The 17,813-nt window shown below is 32.5% G+C and overlaps 1 protein-coding gene across 6 annotated transcripts in view; it reads right to left on the bottom strand.

Moving 5' to 3' along the window:
* BCAS3 (BCAS3 microtubule associated cell migration factor) overlaps positions 1-17,813 on the bottom strand; it is a 633,828-nt gene that overhangs the window by 431,512 nt on the left and 184,503 nt on the right. For all 6 annotated transcript variants that reach the window (XM_081270282.1, XM_081270287.1, XM_081270285.1 and 3 more), the window contains exons 12-13: positions 12,911-13,081; positions 3,917-4,010 (exon numbers count right to left, since the gene is read on the bottom strand). In XM_081270282.1, coding sequence (XP_081126408.1) covers positions 3,917-4,010; positions 12,911-13,081 — 265 coding nt within the window. The remainder of the gene's footprint in view (positions 1-3,916; positions 4,011-12,910; positions 13,082-17,813) is intronic.

Here is a 17,813-nt window from a genome sequence, read left to right as displayed (position 1 = left end):
AATGGTTTCAAATTAACACATTCAATAACTTTCTTAATACACTGAGATCCATGCAAGGCACAAAAGGTATATGTAAATAAATAAATAATTTACTATCTTAAAAAAAAAAAAGATAAACAACATCTGATCCCTAACTGGGAGGAAGACAGAGGTTTATAAAGGAAAGAAGCATTTAAACAAATAATTATCACAAAATAAACTACATCATACTCCTAAACATAGCACTCTAGGAAAATGGAAAATAGTTCTAAATATTTTTAACAATCTTATATAAACACAAATATGGGAGGTCAACACCAAATGGCAACATGCACTTCAAAAAAATGAAACAATTTTTAATGGAAAATCAATGACAATGATAGTGATGACTATGAAATTCTTTACATTAATTGATATGTTCTTCATATAATACAAAGTCATGAAGAGGAAAAATGTATCTCCAAATGACAAAAAGCACTTGAAGTGGCATCTGAAATATACACTAATACAAAGGCAATTTGACCTAATGGATGAATATAAAAATAAGTCATGGGGCTGGAGATGTGGCTCAAGCAGTAGCGCACTCGCCTGGCATGCATGAGGCCCGGGTTCGATCCTCAGCACCACATACAAACAAAGATGTTGTGTCCACTGAAAACTAAAAAAATAAATATTAAAAAAAATATTCTCTCTCTCTTTCAAAAAAAAAAATAAGTCATACTGGTTACCCCAACTGGAGTGCTGTGACATAACTTCCAGAATGTTTCTTTAAATTTAACTGAATTCTCACAACGTTCAATTTCAATAAATCTTTGTCTTTATTAATTAAATCAATCCTACGATCACCAATCACTAAAAAATTGTTCTCCATAAAAAATTACTAATTGAGTTATTAGAACGAATATTATTCAAAGTACTCTATATTACTCTCTTACCAGCATTCATTATTTTAAAAAAAGAAGGGGAAAATAAAGAATCTTTCCCATCAATTTTAAGTGATATGATCATTTCTGAGAGATAAGATAAAAATGGTAGGCTCCTCAGATACATCAACCAAATGGATAAGATCTGAAAAGACTATAAATTTTTAAATACTATATCAGCCATGAAAGCAAAAGAGCAATTTTATCATTTACTTAGAAACAAAGTATTTTAAAAATACCTCATTTCTCAAAACTAGATGTATTACCAACTGCTTAACAAGCTTACTAAAAAAAAAAAAAAAACCAAACAAACTGATAGCTAAAAAAACGAAAAAATAAGGAATTTATCAGTCTAAATATATTGGAGAACTGTGGTAAATTCCTGCTTGATAAGGTAATTCTTTCTTTATAGAAGACTAGCATAAGTAAATGCAGGAATATGATAGAATTAGAAACATCATTTTTCGACCTTTAATGTAATAGAACTATTAATTTAAAAGTTTTAGAACTGAGGTCAAAATAACTCTCCATAGAATACTTGCTAATTTCCACAAGGAAAAAAACCCTATCTCAAATGTATGTAGTCATTTGATGGTCACCAACTTTTCTAAATGATGAAACAGAAATAGGGACATGACCTGGTATGTTTCCTATTGGGATAAAAAGTTGGACATGGAAGTTCTTAGGAAGTTTAAAAATAAACAAAGAAGACTAAATAGCTTTAAGCTTTTCTAGACTAACTTCCAGTTGGCAGAAGAAATACAGGAATTGTCAAAACATTATAATGAAAAACTAGGATAAATCCAGATTTTTAATAACACAAATGCTTTGGACAGTGCATAAATAAATAAATAAATAAATAAAGAGGCTAGGGATGTAACTCAGTGGTAAAGACTGCTTGGCTAGCATTCACAGGTCCTGGGCTGCATCCCCAGTACCACCAAAAAAAAAAAAAAAAAAAAAAAAAGGAAAAAGAAAAAGGCACAAGCTATATGCTATATTAAAAGGAATTTAAAGAGACCTATAATGTAAGGAGCAAACCTTACACCATGGTTTGAAGTAGTTACAGTAAATATTTTTGGGAAATTTTAAATCATGAATTACATTGGACAATATAAAGTGTTATTTTTCTGAGCTATAATACTGATTATATAGGAAAAGGTCCTTTTTAAGAAATGCATGATTAAATGAAACTGGATGAAATATTAGTGTATATGACATGTTCGGAAATTTCAGGAAAACACATGTGCTTGTGCTTACACACACAGAGAAATATAAATGTGAACACCTGTTGAATCTAGATGGTAGTGGTACATGTATGACTGTATGACTGTTGTACTACTTTTTTATTTCATTTTTCCATCTTTTCATAATAAAAAATGAAAAGTAACAGGGCACTCCACATATAGTGCTATAATACTAGTTTTTATCAAATATTTTTAGAAAACCAGAAAAACTAAGAGCATATGCAATACAATAGGAAAATAAAAGTAAATGAGCTTATAAGTTAAAAAAACACTTTCAAGTTACAAAGAAAATGCCATTCACATACATTAACATTCTGATTTAGAATACTTGAAGCTTTTGTCATAATAATAATACAAAAACTCAAGGAAGCAACTAGGAATGTAAAGAGAGAACCCACAGAATGGGAGAAGATCTTTTCTAGCTACTCTTCTGACAAAGGATTAATATCTAAAATGTATAAAGAACTCAAAAAACTTAATGCTGAAAAAGCAAATAACCTAATTAATAACTGGGCAAACGAAATTTAAGACACTTCTCAAAAGAAGAAACACATACAGCCAATAATTATATTAAAAAAATGTTCAATATCATTAGCAATTAGGGAAATGCAAATCAAAACCACACTAAGATTTCATGCCCCACCAGTCAAAATGGCAGTCATCAAGAATTTAGACAATAATAAATGCTGGAAAGGATGTGGAGAAAAAGAAACACTTTTACACTATTGGTGAGATTGTAAATTAGTACAACCACTATGAAAATCAGTATGAAGGTTCCTCAAAAGACTTGGTATGGAACCATCATACAACCCAGCTATACCATTCCTCAGTATTTATCCTAAAGACTTTAGCTGGGTGTGGTGGCCAGCAACCTGGGAGTCTGAGCCAAGAGGCTTACAAATTCAAAACCAATCTCAGCAATGTAGCAAGGCCCTAAGCAATTTATCAAGACCATAATTCAAAACAAAAAATAAAAAAAGAGACTGTAGATGTAGCTCAGTGGTAAAGTCCCTCTGGTTTAAAGGAACTAAAATCATCGTACTAAAGTAATAAACGTATACCCATGTTTATAGCAGCACAATTCACAATAGCCAAACTACGGAACCAGCCTAGGTGTCCATCAACAAATGAATGGATAAAGAAAATGTAGTATATATACACAATGGACTTTTAATCAGTCATAAAGAAAAAGGAAATCATGTCATTTGCAGGAAAATGCATGGAACTTGAGACCATTATGTCAAGCAAAATAAGGCAACTCGGAAGATCAAGGCTCCTATGTTTTCTCTCATATGTGGGAAAAAGGAAAAGAAATATGGGGCAGATCTCATGAAAATCAAAGGGAAATCAGTAAAGGAAAGGGAACCTTGGGTAGAAGAAGGGAAGGGAGAGGAAAGTTTGGGGGTACGATATTGGCCAACTATATTGTTATATTGTGCCCAAGTATGAATATGTAACAAAAAATCTAATCATTATGTACAACTAAATAATGGACCATAAAAATATGTGGAAAAAAATCAATGCAACTCAATAACACTGTTTATCTACCACTGCAATTTAATCATCACTTTACTGGGAGTGAAACTATTATTCTTTGACTGGTTATAAGTTGTAAAGAAATTCATTCATTCAATATACTGAGGACAACTAACATTTCTGATATACACTGACAACATGGAGAAAAGTCATATTCCATATTTTGTATTTTCCATTTCCAAAATACTTGGCTGGAAAACTCATGAAATAAATGGCAAAATAAAAACTTACCACTTGTATTAAAAGCCATACAGCACACTGGCTTCTCGTGGGCAGGAAAGTGGGCCACAATGCCATCACTGTCAGAATCTTCACTCACTAGCACCTTCAGAAAAGAAAGAAAGACAAAAGGAGGTTAATATTTTCTAAACAATAACTGAGCTTGAAGACTATAAATAGCTACATCTCAATATCCCTAACCAAATAGCTTACTTCCACTATTTTGGAAAATTATTCTTATCAATATGAGAATTCCACTTAAGAAATGAGAAGATAAAACATGCCCCTAGAAGATAGGCATATATATTCTAAAAACAGTTGACCTGAGTGTAAAGGACACAGGCAAGTATTTCTTCAATTACACATGAAGGGGCAAAAAGCCAAAATCAAGTAATTTCAAGTCTTTAACAAAATATAATCAAATATAGCTTTACTCAAGGACATAAAATATACTTTTTATCTTTATAGACTGCTGGAAAAAATTTTTCCATTAGAATTAAAAATTAGAATAGAACACGAGAACAGAAAAAATATATAGCTTAAGTAAAATTCAAATAAACAAATAATTACCAAATAAAATTTTTTATTTTAAAGTACAAAAATGTCAACTTTATTACTTACTTATAGATGGACAAGGAGTTCTTTGAAAATATTATACTACTAAGATAACACATAAAAAAGCACAAAAACAATAGAAGAGGTAGGTTTACATCCCCAATGTGATTTATTATTTTCCCTTAATTTTATAGATACATTGAAATATAATTTACAATCTATAAAGTATGTCCCACCACTAGTGCACTGAACAATAATTTTATTTTTCATTTTTTTTGGACTGGGTATTGAACCCAGGGGCTCTTTACCACTGAGCTATATCCCCAGTCCTTTTTTTTTTTTTTGGTACTGGGCATTGAACTCAGGGGCAGTCAACCACTGAGCCACATCCCCAGCCCTGTTTTGTATTTTATTTAGAGACAGGGGCTCACTGAGTTACTTATGGTCTCACTAAATTGCTAAAGCTGGCTTTAAACTCATAATCCTCCTGCCTCAACCTCCTGAGCTGCTGGGATTACAGGTGTGCACCACTATGCCCGTCATCCCCAGTTCTTTTTATTTTTTATTTTGAGTCAGGGTCTCATTAAGTTGCTTAGGGCCTCGCTAACTTGTTCAAGCTGGCCTCAAACTTGTGACACTCCTACCTCAGCCCCCCAAGTCACTGGGATTAGAGACATGCACCACCATTCCCACTGAACAACAATTTTAAAAGAAATGTTTTTGCCTATCAAATGTGCAAGGAAAAAACTTGTCAAAATATTGGATCACAGGGCTGGAGTTGTGGCTCAGTGGTAGACTGCTTGCCTGGCATGCATGGGGCACTGGGTTCGACCCTCAGCACCACATAAAAATAAAAAATAAATATTAAATATTAAATCCAAAAAATAAATATTAAAAATATATTGGATCACAATATTTAGACATAGAAAATACAATTCTCAGCAAACTAAAAAATAGTCCTACCAAGGCAATATTCATTTTTTTCTTTCAAAATTGCTAGTAGAGTCAAGCATTACATGTCAAATAACCTGCTAGATGCTGGAAGCATAAACCAAATACTATTCAAGCCCTGAAAGACACAGTAAATGACCAGATCAGTTACTTTACTTGCAAATTTGGACAAAAAAACCTGTAAGTATTGGGATAGTACTTTTGTTTGTGAAAGCTTTACACTAATACAATTTACATATGATAAAAGCCACTCATTTTAACTTTATAATTCATATAGTATTATATATTATATTTATATAGTATTAAACCATCAAAACAAGCTATCACATAAAAATGTCTGAAATGTCATAATTCTAATTTTTATTCTTAAAAATTACTTATCTTACTGCTCTGGCTAGAACCTCAAATCCAGTCTAGCTACAAATGTATCAATGATGTTATTTTTCAAAGAACCAACTATAGCTATGGCAAATGCCTAAAACACCAGCTAACGAGGGAAGCTGACAAAGGAGAATTAAGTTTGAGGCCAGAGGCTGGGGTGGTGGCTCAGAGGTAGAGTGCTTGGCTATCATGCGTGAGGTACTGGGTTTGATCCTCAGCAACACATAAAGTAAAATAAAGATATTGTGTCCACCTATAACTAAAAACTAAATAATTTTTTAAAAAAGTTTGAGGCCAGCCGGGGCAACTTAGTGAAATTCTTGTCTCAAAACTAAAAACTAAAAAACAAACAAAAGGCTGGGGGTATAGCATAGTGGTAGAGTACCCCTGGGTTCCATGCTACGTACTACAGGAAAAAACAAGAATGAAACAAAATAAAAACAATTGTGGATTTTCTCCAATATTTTACTATTCATTGATTGATTTCCATAAAAATTTTGATAGCTGCCTCATTTTTTTTCACACTGGCTATAATCTGCCCTTCTTTGTGTAATTTCTTAAGAGGAAAGCAAAAATAATTAGTTTTAGACAATTTTTCTCTCCTAATATAAGTATTTAAAGCTATAAATTTTGCTCCAGGAGATATCATACCTGTCATCCATAATTTTCAGTATGTTCTACTTTTATTCAATTCAAAATACTTTCTAATGTCATCACGCTTCTTATTTTGGCCTATCAGTTTTTTACAAATGTGTCATTTCTTTACCAAATACTTGGAGAGTTGCTTAATTTAATTATGTTATTGATTTCCATTGTGCTTAGAAAACCTATTTTGCATAATTTTATCCATTTAAAGAAATTCACATTTATTTTATGGCCAGGAAAATATGTCATATCATATAATGTTCTAGGTACTCTGGAAAAGAACAGGCTTGGGGTAGAGTAATTAGGTCAAGTTGGTTAACAGTGTTAATCAAATCTTCTGAGTCATTACTACTTTTATGTGTGGTTCATCTATCAATTATTTAGAGTCAAGTATTATGATTTTGAACTGTGATTTCTTCTTTCAAATCTGTCAGATTTTGATTAATGTTTGTTGGGGTTCTAACTTAGGTGTCAATATATTCATAAATGTTTTACTAAATGTATTATAGTGACCATCTATCATTATGAAAAGTCCCTTTTTATATTTTTCACTGGAAGTCTTTTGGTGGATATTAAATACCCATTCCAATTCTATTTATTATTATCATTTGCATAATATACTTTTGTCATCCTTTTATTTTCTAACAATATTTTCTTTAAATCTAACATTGGTCTGGTCAGACACTGCTTTACAACTTGACTCCATTTACAATTGACACTGTTCCTCTGATTTTTAAAAAAATATTTAGTATTATATTTTAATTCCTCTGCTAATTTTTTTTTAAAGAGAGAGAGAGGAGAGAGAGAGAGAGAGAGAGAGAGAGAGAGAGAGAGAGAGAGAGAGAGAGAATTTTTAATATTTATTTTTTTAATTCTCGGCGGACACAACATCTTTGTTGGTATGTGGTGCTGAGGATCGAACCCGGGCCGCACGCATGCCAGGCGAGCGCGCTACCGCTTGAGCCACATCCCCAGCCCCTCTCTGCTAGTTTTTTTAAGTAACTTCTTAGTGGTAGTTGAGTGGTTTACAACATGAATCTTAACCTATCATCTGCTTCCTGTTGACATTGAGTGAATTCTAGCAAAATATACCTGCCTGCTACAATGTAACTGAATTTACTCCCTATTCATTTGCACTTTCACCTATTGTCCTAACAACTGAAATAATTTTATGATTAGTTCCTTAAGGACTCCTCCAAATATTAAAGAAATTAAATGAAGAAAAACATGTGTATCTATACTCTTTCTTCAAATATTTTTTCTGCCCCTTTCTAATCTCTTTCTGAGATTCCAAATACACATGTGTTTTAGTCAGCTTTTTCACTGCTGTGACTAAAAGACCCGACTAGAACAATTATAGAGGAGGAAAAGTTTATTTGAGGGCTCACAGTTTCAAAGATCTTAGTCCATAAAAGGCCAGCTCCACTCCTCGGGGCTCAAGGTGAGGCTGAACATCATGGGGAGAAAGTGTGGCAGAAGGAAGCAGCTCACATCATTATCAGAAAGCAGAGGGAGAAGTCTCCACTGTCAGATACAAATATATACTCATAGCCATGCTCCAATTCCCACCTCCTCCAGCCACAACCCACCTGCCTCCAGTCACCACTCAGATAATCCTATCAGGGAATTATTCACTGATTGGGTTAAGGCTACAACCCAATCATTCGTCCTCCAAACCTTGTTGCAGTGTCTCACAAGTGAGCTATTGGGGGATACCTCATATCCAAACTATAGCAACATGCCAGCTTATATAGTGCTGGCCCAAATGCCTCTGAGATTCTGTTCATATTTCATCAATATCTTCCTCTCTGTTCTTCAACTGGCCACAAGATGAACTGTAATTTCAGCTTACCAGGAAGGTATACTGTGCCTGCTCATTCCTTATCAACTTTACTATTTGACAGAGAACACTGGCATGCTTATGTTTTCACTTTCTAAACAATTCAAGTAAAACCCTCTCTAGTAGGAAAGCTGTTAATTCTATGCCAGATAAAAATATCCCTAAAGAATGTCAATAATGACATGAGAAATAAAATGTCATATGCTATATGACATTTCATTTATAGAACATTCTTTAAAAAAATCACAAAACTTTTAGAGTTGGAGAACACACTTATGGTGTTTTCATGGAGAAAGGGATATGGTGGAATGAAGGATGGCTTAAATACAAAGAGGTAACTATGGATGGAACAGATTCATATCTTAATTATCCTGGTGGTTACATGAAACTGTTCAAGGGATAAACATTTATAGAACTGGGCTGGGAATATAACTGTGTACAGGACTTGCCTGGCATATAAAAGATGCTAGTTAAATCCCTAGCACAACAAAAACAAAAATACAATTATAAACACCCACATCTATGTACAAATGAACAAGCTAAATAAATGCTCTATAACCTAGTTAATAGTAATGTGCCATTGCCAATTTCCAATTTTGATACTGCACTATAGAGATGTAAGATATTATAAGACATGATGATGTAAGACATGATGATGTCACCATTCAGATAAAGTGGGAGGAAGTGGGGTGAAAAGCATGTGGACAGATCTGCAACTTACTGTGCCTACGATTATTTCAAAACTAACAAATAAAAATACAATATTTTGCAAGCTTTTGAGTTTCTCAGATATTGATAAGTGAAAAATGGTATCCGGGCTAGGGCTGTAGCTCAGTGGCAGAGTGCTTGCCTAGCATGTGTGAGGCACTGGGTTTGATCCTCAGCACTGCATAAAAATAAATAAATACATGAATGAATAAAGATTTAAGCTTATCAAAAATTGTATCAGTTTTAACTTACAATCCTCATAACAAATGAAATTGTGTATATAGATTTCATGTCATTTCTACATTTTTTCCATTTTTATATTTATTTCAAAATAAAAACAATCCCATTCCTATCATTTTTATAACCCTACACTGTGTGTGTGTGTGTGTATGTTTCTAAGAAAATTAGTTTTTTGTTTGTTTGTGTTTTGATATCAGGGATTGAACCCAGAGAAGCTTAACCTCTGAACTACATCCCCAGCCCTTCTTTTTTTTTTTTTTTTTTTTTGGAGACAGGGTCTCACTAAGTTACTGAGCTGGCTTTGCACCTGCAATCTGATCCTCCTGCCTCACCTCCCCAGTCACTGGGATAACAGGCATATGCCACTATGCCCAGCTATAATTAGCATTGAGCACGCATTTGATGGCAATAATGAAGACAGAAGCCATCCAGTCAAAAGACACGTTAGATATGATCCATGGCAAAACCTCTAACTAAAATAAGGTTCTTTGAGTCTTATTTTTACAGAATTTGTAAATATAAATAACCATACACTTCTAGAAGGATCCTCTCCATTAAATCATCACCTTGCCTAAAACATCAACCCATTAATCAAATCATTAATACCAGAGATATCTCAGTATCTTTACTCACCATTTACCTAAGCCCAATGAACCTCTAACATTAACTGGACTATATTAGACAAAGTAAAGCACTTTAATTGATAAAAAGTGGATAAGCCTTCACTTCACCATAAGAACAAAATATATCTTCCAAACCATTAAATTATTATAAATGACACTTGTTTTCAGGGCAAGAAACAGGTTTATGTCATCATTCTGAAGCATTTTATTTCAATTACAGATTTTACCACATTGCTAACTTCAATTATATAAATGTGTAAAAGACAAATCATACCACTTAACTTATCTTAGTCAAGAAATGCTTTTAAATAAAACATGAAAGTAACATAGATAAAAATGGACACAAAGTCAATCAAATCCATTCCTCCTTAATGCAGTTACCACACAATAATCCCATCACCATAAAATCAAATTAATCGATACAAAGACAGTGAATCAGACTATATACATTACCACAGTGAACACAAAAATATCTTTATTAAAGGCTCAATAGATTTAAACAACAAAAGTCAATGTACTGTTCAGTTTAGCTTCTGAATATATATGGAAAAGGAAAAACATCACAGCTATGGTGAAATATCAATGGGAAGGAGTAAAAGCGATAAGCCCATGACACTGACTACTGCAGTCTTTTTAATACAATAAAGTACAACCTAAAAACAGCCTTGACTTGTACTCCAATTGTAATATTTATCAGAGACGAAGATGTCTTATTGACAAAAAACAGATGCACATTAATGAAAGAATGGAAATGGTATTTTACTGTAGGAATTTGCTGTTTGAAAAAATATAATTTAGAATATCCATTTCTTTTCCCTTGTAATTTTTAAAGTAAGCTGAAATTTCGGAATGTCATAATATAGCTCACAAACAAAAATAGAAAAGATGAAATTTATCATTTTGAACATTTGAGATTTTTAACTCTTAAAACTTAACACTTCTATGATTCTTCCTAAAAAAGTAACATTTGTTTCAAGCATTATCTAGTCATTCATTACAGAAAACTTTTGTAACTTCACAAGCTATAATCCATTTACACAAACTGTAACCAAGAATTTGTATACAAATAAATACACACACTTTGTTTTTAACCTCCCCAAAATTTATTCAGTAAAAGGACAAGGCACAAAGGTTTTGTTTGTTTATTTGCTTGGGGGTTTTGTTTTTTAAAGAGGGAGGGTCTAGTTATGTTTCCTATGTTGGCCCTAAATTTGGGGGCTCAAGTGATCCTCCTTCCTCAGCCTCCCAAGAAGCTGAAATTAGAGGCCTGGGCCAATACACTCAGCTGAGAACTCTTTTTTTTTTTTTTTGTTTTTACTTGGGGTGGACATTTTGTTTGCTAGTTTTTATTTTGTTTTTTGTTGTTACCATTATTGTTTTTTTTCTTTCTTTCTTTTTTCTTTTTTTTTTTTTTTTTTTTTTTTTTATGTAGTACTATGGATCAAACACAGGGCTTTTGTACAAGTTAGGTGAGCTTTCTACCACTAAGCCACATCCCCACCCACAAAAAGGTAATGAATAACAAGAAGAAAAAGAAATTACTTTCAAATGACTATAGACTTAACACTCTTCAACAGACTTAGAATCATAGAAAATGTTGAATAGTTGTTATTACCTAACATATGTGAGTGGCCTTGGTATTAAGAATCAGAAAATGAAAGGAAAATTTTTTACATTAATGCTCAAAACATTAAAGGTTTATATGTATAATTCCAATTTAAAAAGAAAACATCTGTGTCTATCCACATCAGATAAAACACACACACACACACACACACACACACACACACACACACAGAAAGTCATTATAGTCAACTGTAAAGTTTCCTAGCACTTCATTAAAAAAAGAAGAAGAAGAAGAAAAAGAAGCCTATGACATTTTGTTAACCATAAAGTTAAGTGTAAGGGGTAAAAAATTACTATTGTTCAGATTTTTAAAAAAAAATAAACATCTAAATTTAATAATCCCAAAATTCCAAGAAATTTTTTATTTTAATTGCAGCAAAGTTAACTTTTTCTTGAACTAGAAAGCAATCTTATAACAGAAACTAGAACATGAGTACCTGCATATATAGTGCAAATAGATTTTCTGAAAGGACCATGGAATATTAAATGATAATACTTTAAAGACTCACAGTTTCTAAGCATTTTTTTCTGTATACATAATATCTATTTTACATGAAAGCAAAACAAATTTATTTCACAAATGCAGTTCTACTCTTATTCCAGAAATTGGTTTTAGATTATGTGTTATAGCAATGATCACAAACTACTAGAACAAAAAATTAACTTCCTTTTAGAAATGTATTTGCAAAGTGAAGGCTATGATACAAAAGGAAACAGCTCATGAATACATAGTGGAGGATAAGGGAGAGGAATACATACATTTTGCCAGAAACATCTTACCAACAAGATAAAGATGCAAGCATAAATTAGTTTCGATGTTTACAATCACCCTTTCTAAATGTTTCTAAACCTAGATTTTAAAAATAACTGTTTTACCCGAAGATAACAGTATTTGACAACAAGCACTATTATAAAATGTCATGTATTGTTTTTTATATTTATAATGAAATATGTTATAAATGTTGATATTATTCACTATGTAACTTGTAACCATCATTATTTAATTTTTTTTAAAAATTCCCCCAGATACATAAAATCCTACTAACTGTTTTATGTGAAAACCTATGCCTTTAGAAAGAAATATATTAATCTTAGGATTTGGGTGACATGGCATTGTAAAAAAAAAAAGTATTATGAACAGAATAGTGTAATGAAATACAAAATTACTATTTTATCAAACAAATGTCTTGATACAGAGGTCAAGAGAATTTCCTGGAACCTTAACTTCATAGTTAGGTTTGATGCATTAATAATGTTTGAACGGGTTTAATACATTACCTACTTATCATTTCTTGGAAAAAAATCATCTGATCTAAGTAATTTTAATTTCTAAAATTCCAAATTATTAATCTACTAGGCAAAATATCTTTTGACTGTTCTTGATCTTAGCCCTTATCTCTGCAGGTAGCACAAATATCATACACCCACAGTTCTTACCTGACCCTCGCCAACTGTTTCAGTGTCAATGACTGTGATGATGCCTGGGACCAAAGGACTCCGTCGTGAGTTACTGTGGATGGTAATATCATCTTCTGTCACACCTGAGGGCAGTGTGCCTGTCAGCTGAGTCACCACTTTCCCAACCATTGTCAGGCCACTTTTCAGTGTCTATACAATGAAAAGCAAAATATGTAACCACACATCAACATACGGAGTCTAAATAGAAATATGAACTTTACTAATTATCCTATTTTATATTGAATTATTGATTCTATTACAATCTGTTTTGCACCAGCAAACTGTCATAGATGTTTCATCTGACTTTCACCATGTTGAATATTCATTAGAAAATCAGTATTACTTGAAAGGAATGGCATCTAATAAAGTCAGCACAGTGGGAATAAGGCCATAACTAAATGAGTATGATCATAATTGAAGATCTGTTTCATATAAATTGTATTTTATAGAAATATTTCTTTTATTCATCCGTTTTACTGTATGCATCTTAAAATACATGACATAAAAGAAGTAAAAATTGTAATATTCTTTTTTCTGGAAATATTACATATCTAATTTTACATCTATTTTCTACCATGAAAAAGACTGAGTTACTGGTAGAATAATTATGTGAAAAGAGACTATGCTTCTCAAATAAACCTATAATGTGCTGTTATATATATACTTTATGCCAAGAGTTGTGATGTGGAAAATAGTCTCCACATCATTACTAGATGAATGAAATATCATTTTAAATTATCTAAGAGGGTTCTTTTCTATCTGGTAACAAAAAATAATTCAACATAGTACTTCTAATCAACTATTTCAATTAAAGATAAATTAATATGTTTCATAACTGCATTTTAATTCCACTTCAATCAGAGCAAATAGTTAAAGCCAATGTATATATATTTTATCTAGTATGTAAATATCTTCTGATTATAAGATGTATTAATAAAAATAGTTTTAAAGAGGATTATTTTTCCATGTGAAAGGAAGAAAGCCAAAACAAACAAACAGGGTAAATAACAAATACTTGAAAATCAGAACCAGGATAGGCAGCCTAGATCATAAGGAGAAATCAAAAACTTCATGCTAAACAATATATGCACATTTTCACAATTCTTGTGTAGTGAGGAAATTTATTAATACACTTTAAACTATTCTTTAGTGAGATAACTCTTCTAAAATAATTATGGGAAAAACATCGTCACCTATATTCAGGCATAAACTATAGCTAAAATTTTAATTGTAAATTATTATACACAAAATTTTTTAAATTATAATTTATAAATGGTACACAAAGAAGTTTGTTTATGAAGGTGTAAATGTGATTAAGCAACAATTATATGAGAATTTAAAAAGGAAAAGAATTTCCCAAAGAAATTTTCCAATAAAACGCAAGTAGTATATGCCTCACTTGACTGCAGCTACATTCCACAGCACCTTCACTATGTACTAGGGATTGCCACAGGCTCTTAACATAAACTACCTTGATAGACTTCTTTATTTTATAGAAGAGAAAATTGCCCTAGGACATTTAAGTAAAATGGCAGCTTAAACAGCTAACCAATGACAGAGCCAGAATTCAAAACAAGGACTACTTGTCTACAGAGGGTGGTTTTAGCCATTACCCTATCCTATACTGCCTTGCACTCTATTCCCACTTATAACTGCTTGTGATCTCACAGCTCATGAATATAAAACACAAATGTCTTGTGGGGAAAAAGGCAGAAGAAAAACTAAGAACCATAATAATGTGTTCCTAATAAATACTTAAATAAAATGAGCAGCAAAGCCATCTGCTGAATTCAAGCAAAAAGATATAACATACAGCAGAATGAAAACAATAAATAAACCACAAATCAATTGTAACTGTTTTGTTTAGTGCTAAAAACTCAAACTGCAGTGATTATGAAACACATTAGTGTTCCTCAATTAGCAACCAAACGTTTGCTTCAATAATTCACAAGAAATGACTTACACAAAGTCTGTTAGAGTGTTGTCAAGTAAGCCTCTGAAGGACCTAGAGAATCAGGCGCCACAGTGTATTGATGTCAAGAGCTGGCCAGGAAGCCTGATTAACCTCTGAGATGCCTCAGCTGATGTACTCATTCCATTAATGCTAATGGAGACGCTCCCACTTAGAGGTAGCTATCCCTTTATCAAAGGAATGCCTTTCAGTTTTAAAGTCTTTGGTTGTATATCTCTGCAATTGCCCCTGAGCCTATTACTTCATGCTCTTATACCAATGAATAGGAATAAAACTAAAAGAACTGGAGCACATAAAAAGTGGAAAGTAATGTACCAAAGCAAACCACAAGGTAACGATAAAAGTTCACGTAAGAAAACAAGAGAAGGGTGTACAAAGGGGAAAAGCAGTAGTATATTTCATAGTTCAAGGCTCATATCACACGAGTTCTTGATTTTTTTGAAAGAATTATGACTACTGATGTAGTCATCTTTTAGAGGACAAAAATCTAAATCCAAATTTCTTTCTTTTTTTTTTAAAGATATATTTTTGAGAGAGAGAGAGAATTATATTTATTTTTTTGTTTTTCAGCGGACACAACATCTTTGTTGGTATGTGGTGCTGAGGATCGAACCCGGGCCGCACACATGCCAGGTGAGCGCACTACTGCTTGAGCCACATCCCCAGCCCCTAAATCCAAATTTCAACAGTCATCTAATCTGTAATTCTTGTTGTCATATGACAGTATCATTAGCTATTTACTTAGCTATTTATCATACTAATTAACAACAGGGTGGGAAGAAGGGGAAGCAGGAGTGTTAAATTTTTTCTGCATTAGTAAAGACCTTTGTTTTTAGGATAAATGTGTTTTCCACATTAGAATAATGCACATCTATCAGCACTAGTTTCCAGAACTAACCTATATCATGTTATTTAACAATTCTCACATACCTTCTTTAGAAATCAAAATCACCTCACAGTAAATTGTCTTTCCACTTGACTTCAGTAGCTAAAGTATGTGTATGTGATAATTTCCTCAAATATATTCAAGAATGGTGAAGGCTATGCACAGATTAGGAATAGAGAACTCTAGGGCTGGGGATATAGCTCAGTTGGTAGAGTGCTTGCCTCGCATGCCCAGCACCAAATCAATCAATCAATCAATCAATCAGGAATAGAGAACTCTAATTTGGCCAAATGTAGAGCCTCTTCATGATGCAAGATATCCACTTTTAAAAGTTCACTAGATCCCTGATCAGTCTTTACAAGAGTACTCACAGAACAAAACTCACACAAGTGTGAGAAAATCCATAATGATATGTAATTCAAATTAGCATGGAACATATTCTGTTCTGTCATAAACAAATATAACAAAGGGTCACTAGTCATCGTTAACCTTTCCCATGCCATATCATTTTCCCCACTCTCCATTAGTGCTTATGGTGTTGTACTCATAAAACTGTTAATTGTGATTAAGAAGTTATCACGTAACAAGAGAAAACAGAGACATTTTTATTAAATCAATTGATGACACAGGGTTTAAAACATCATAATAGGACAGTTATGAGGAAACTAGAATATATGGACCAAGATTTTATAAATATATCAAAGTAATCTCATTGAACAATTTTAATATTAAAATTTTTCCTTTATCACTACCATAGAAAATTCTTCATTGGTATATATAAGGAAAGTCAAATGAACTGTTTTAAAAAGCAAAGAGTAAGAAATCTAAAAGTATGAAGATTAATTTTTACATGCTATTTGGAAATTCAGAAAATGTTTAAAGGATCACTGCCTCTAAGGAGTTCCAAGTGCATATGCAGTTAATATATTTTATTCTCACAATTATAAAATGAGAGAAAAAATTAAACACAGAATAATCCTTCTATGTAATAAAAGAGGTAAATAACCTTTTGATGCCACAGAAAAAGTTGTCATCGGACAGGAGAAAAAGGGTGATGATTACTCTTGTGAAGAAAATGAGTTAACAGTGAAGTAATTTCAAGATAAAGATCTCCTATCCTAGAATCAAAGGCCTGCCAAAGGGGGTCTACCTGGAGAGTCTCTCCATGCTTTATGTTGGTACTAAGAAATATACAACAAAACAGTGAACCTCTTCTAGTGTTCGATAAAGTAATCATGGTAATCATTCAGGTGAGCTTTGTTTATATAATAAAAATAATCTCAACTTCCAAAACTGGATTAAAATGATCCAAAACTGACAAAGTCCTAGAACTTCACTATCATCTCAAACTCAAAATTAGTTTTACAAAAATTTTTGAAGTAAATTCTGATAAACAAGGAGTCAAACATCATGAATAAGAACCAGCAGAGAAAGCAACAGAAACAGACCCAAAAGGCAAACATGAGACTTATCAAGAACAGACATTAATATGACGAGGTTTATTGCACCTAAGTGAATTTGATAAAGTGAGAAAATGGAAATCCAGAGAACAGAAACAATCTCTATTTTCTAAAACATTTTATCAAGGAATATGTGTTCAACACTTTTTGTTCATTTATTAAGATTATCACATAATTCTGTCCTGCTAAATGTGGCAGAATATACTCACATCTGAGTGATCAACCAGCCTTTTATTACGGAATGATTCCAAGTTGATTGTGACTCACACAATTTCCTATATATTATTTCTTTTTTCCTGCAATTCTACCACTGAGCACCATCTCAGCCCTTTTTATTTTTTACTTCGAGACAGGGTCTTGCTAAATAGCTGAGACTAGCCTCAAACGTGGGATTCTCCTGCCTCAGCCTTCCTGACAGCTGAGATTTCATGTGTGCCTCCCCCCCCCCACTTCATAATGCTGCTATCAATTTTCTTTATCAAGGTAATCTGGCATCATAAAACAAAATTAGGCAAAAGACACTTATTCTCTGGAAGTGTCTTTATAATATTGTTATTGTTTATT

This window comes from Spermophilus citellus, assembly GCF_964194105.1.
Source record: "Spermophilus citellus genome assembly, chromosome: 17".
NCBI classification, from domain to species: Eukaryota; Metazoa; Chordata; class Mammalia; order Rodentia; family Sciuridae; genus Spermophilus; species Spermophilus citellus.
The sequence above is the reverse complement of the archived record's forward strand: the minus strand, read 5'-3'. Positions and strand labels throughout refer to the sequence as shown.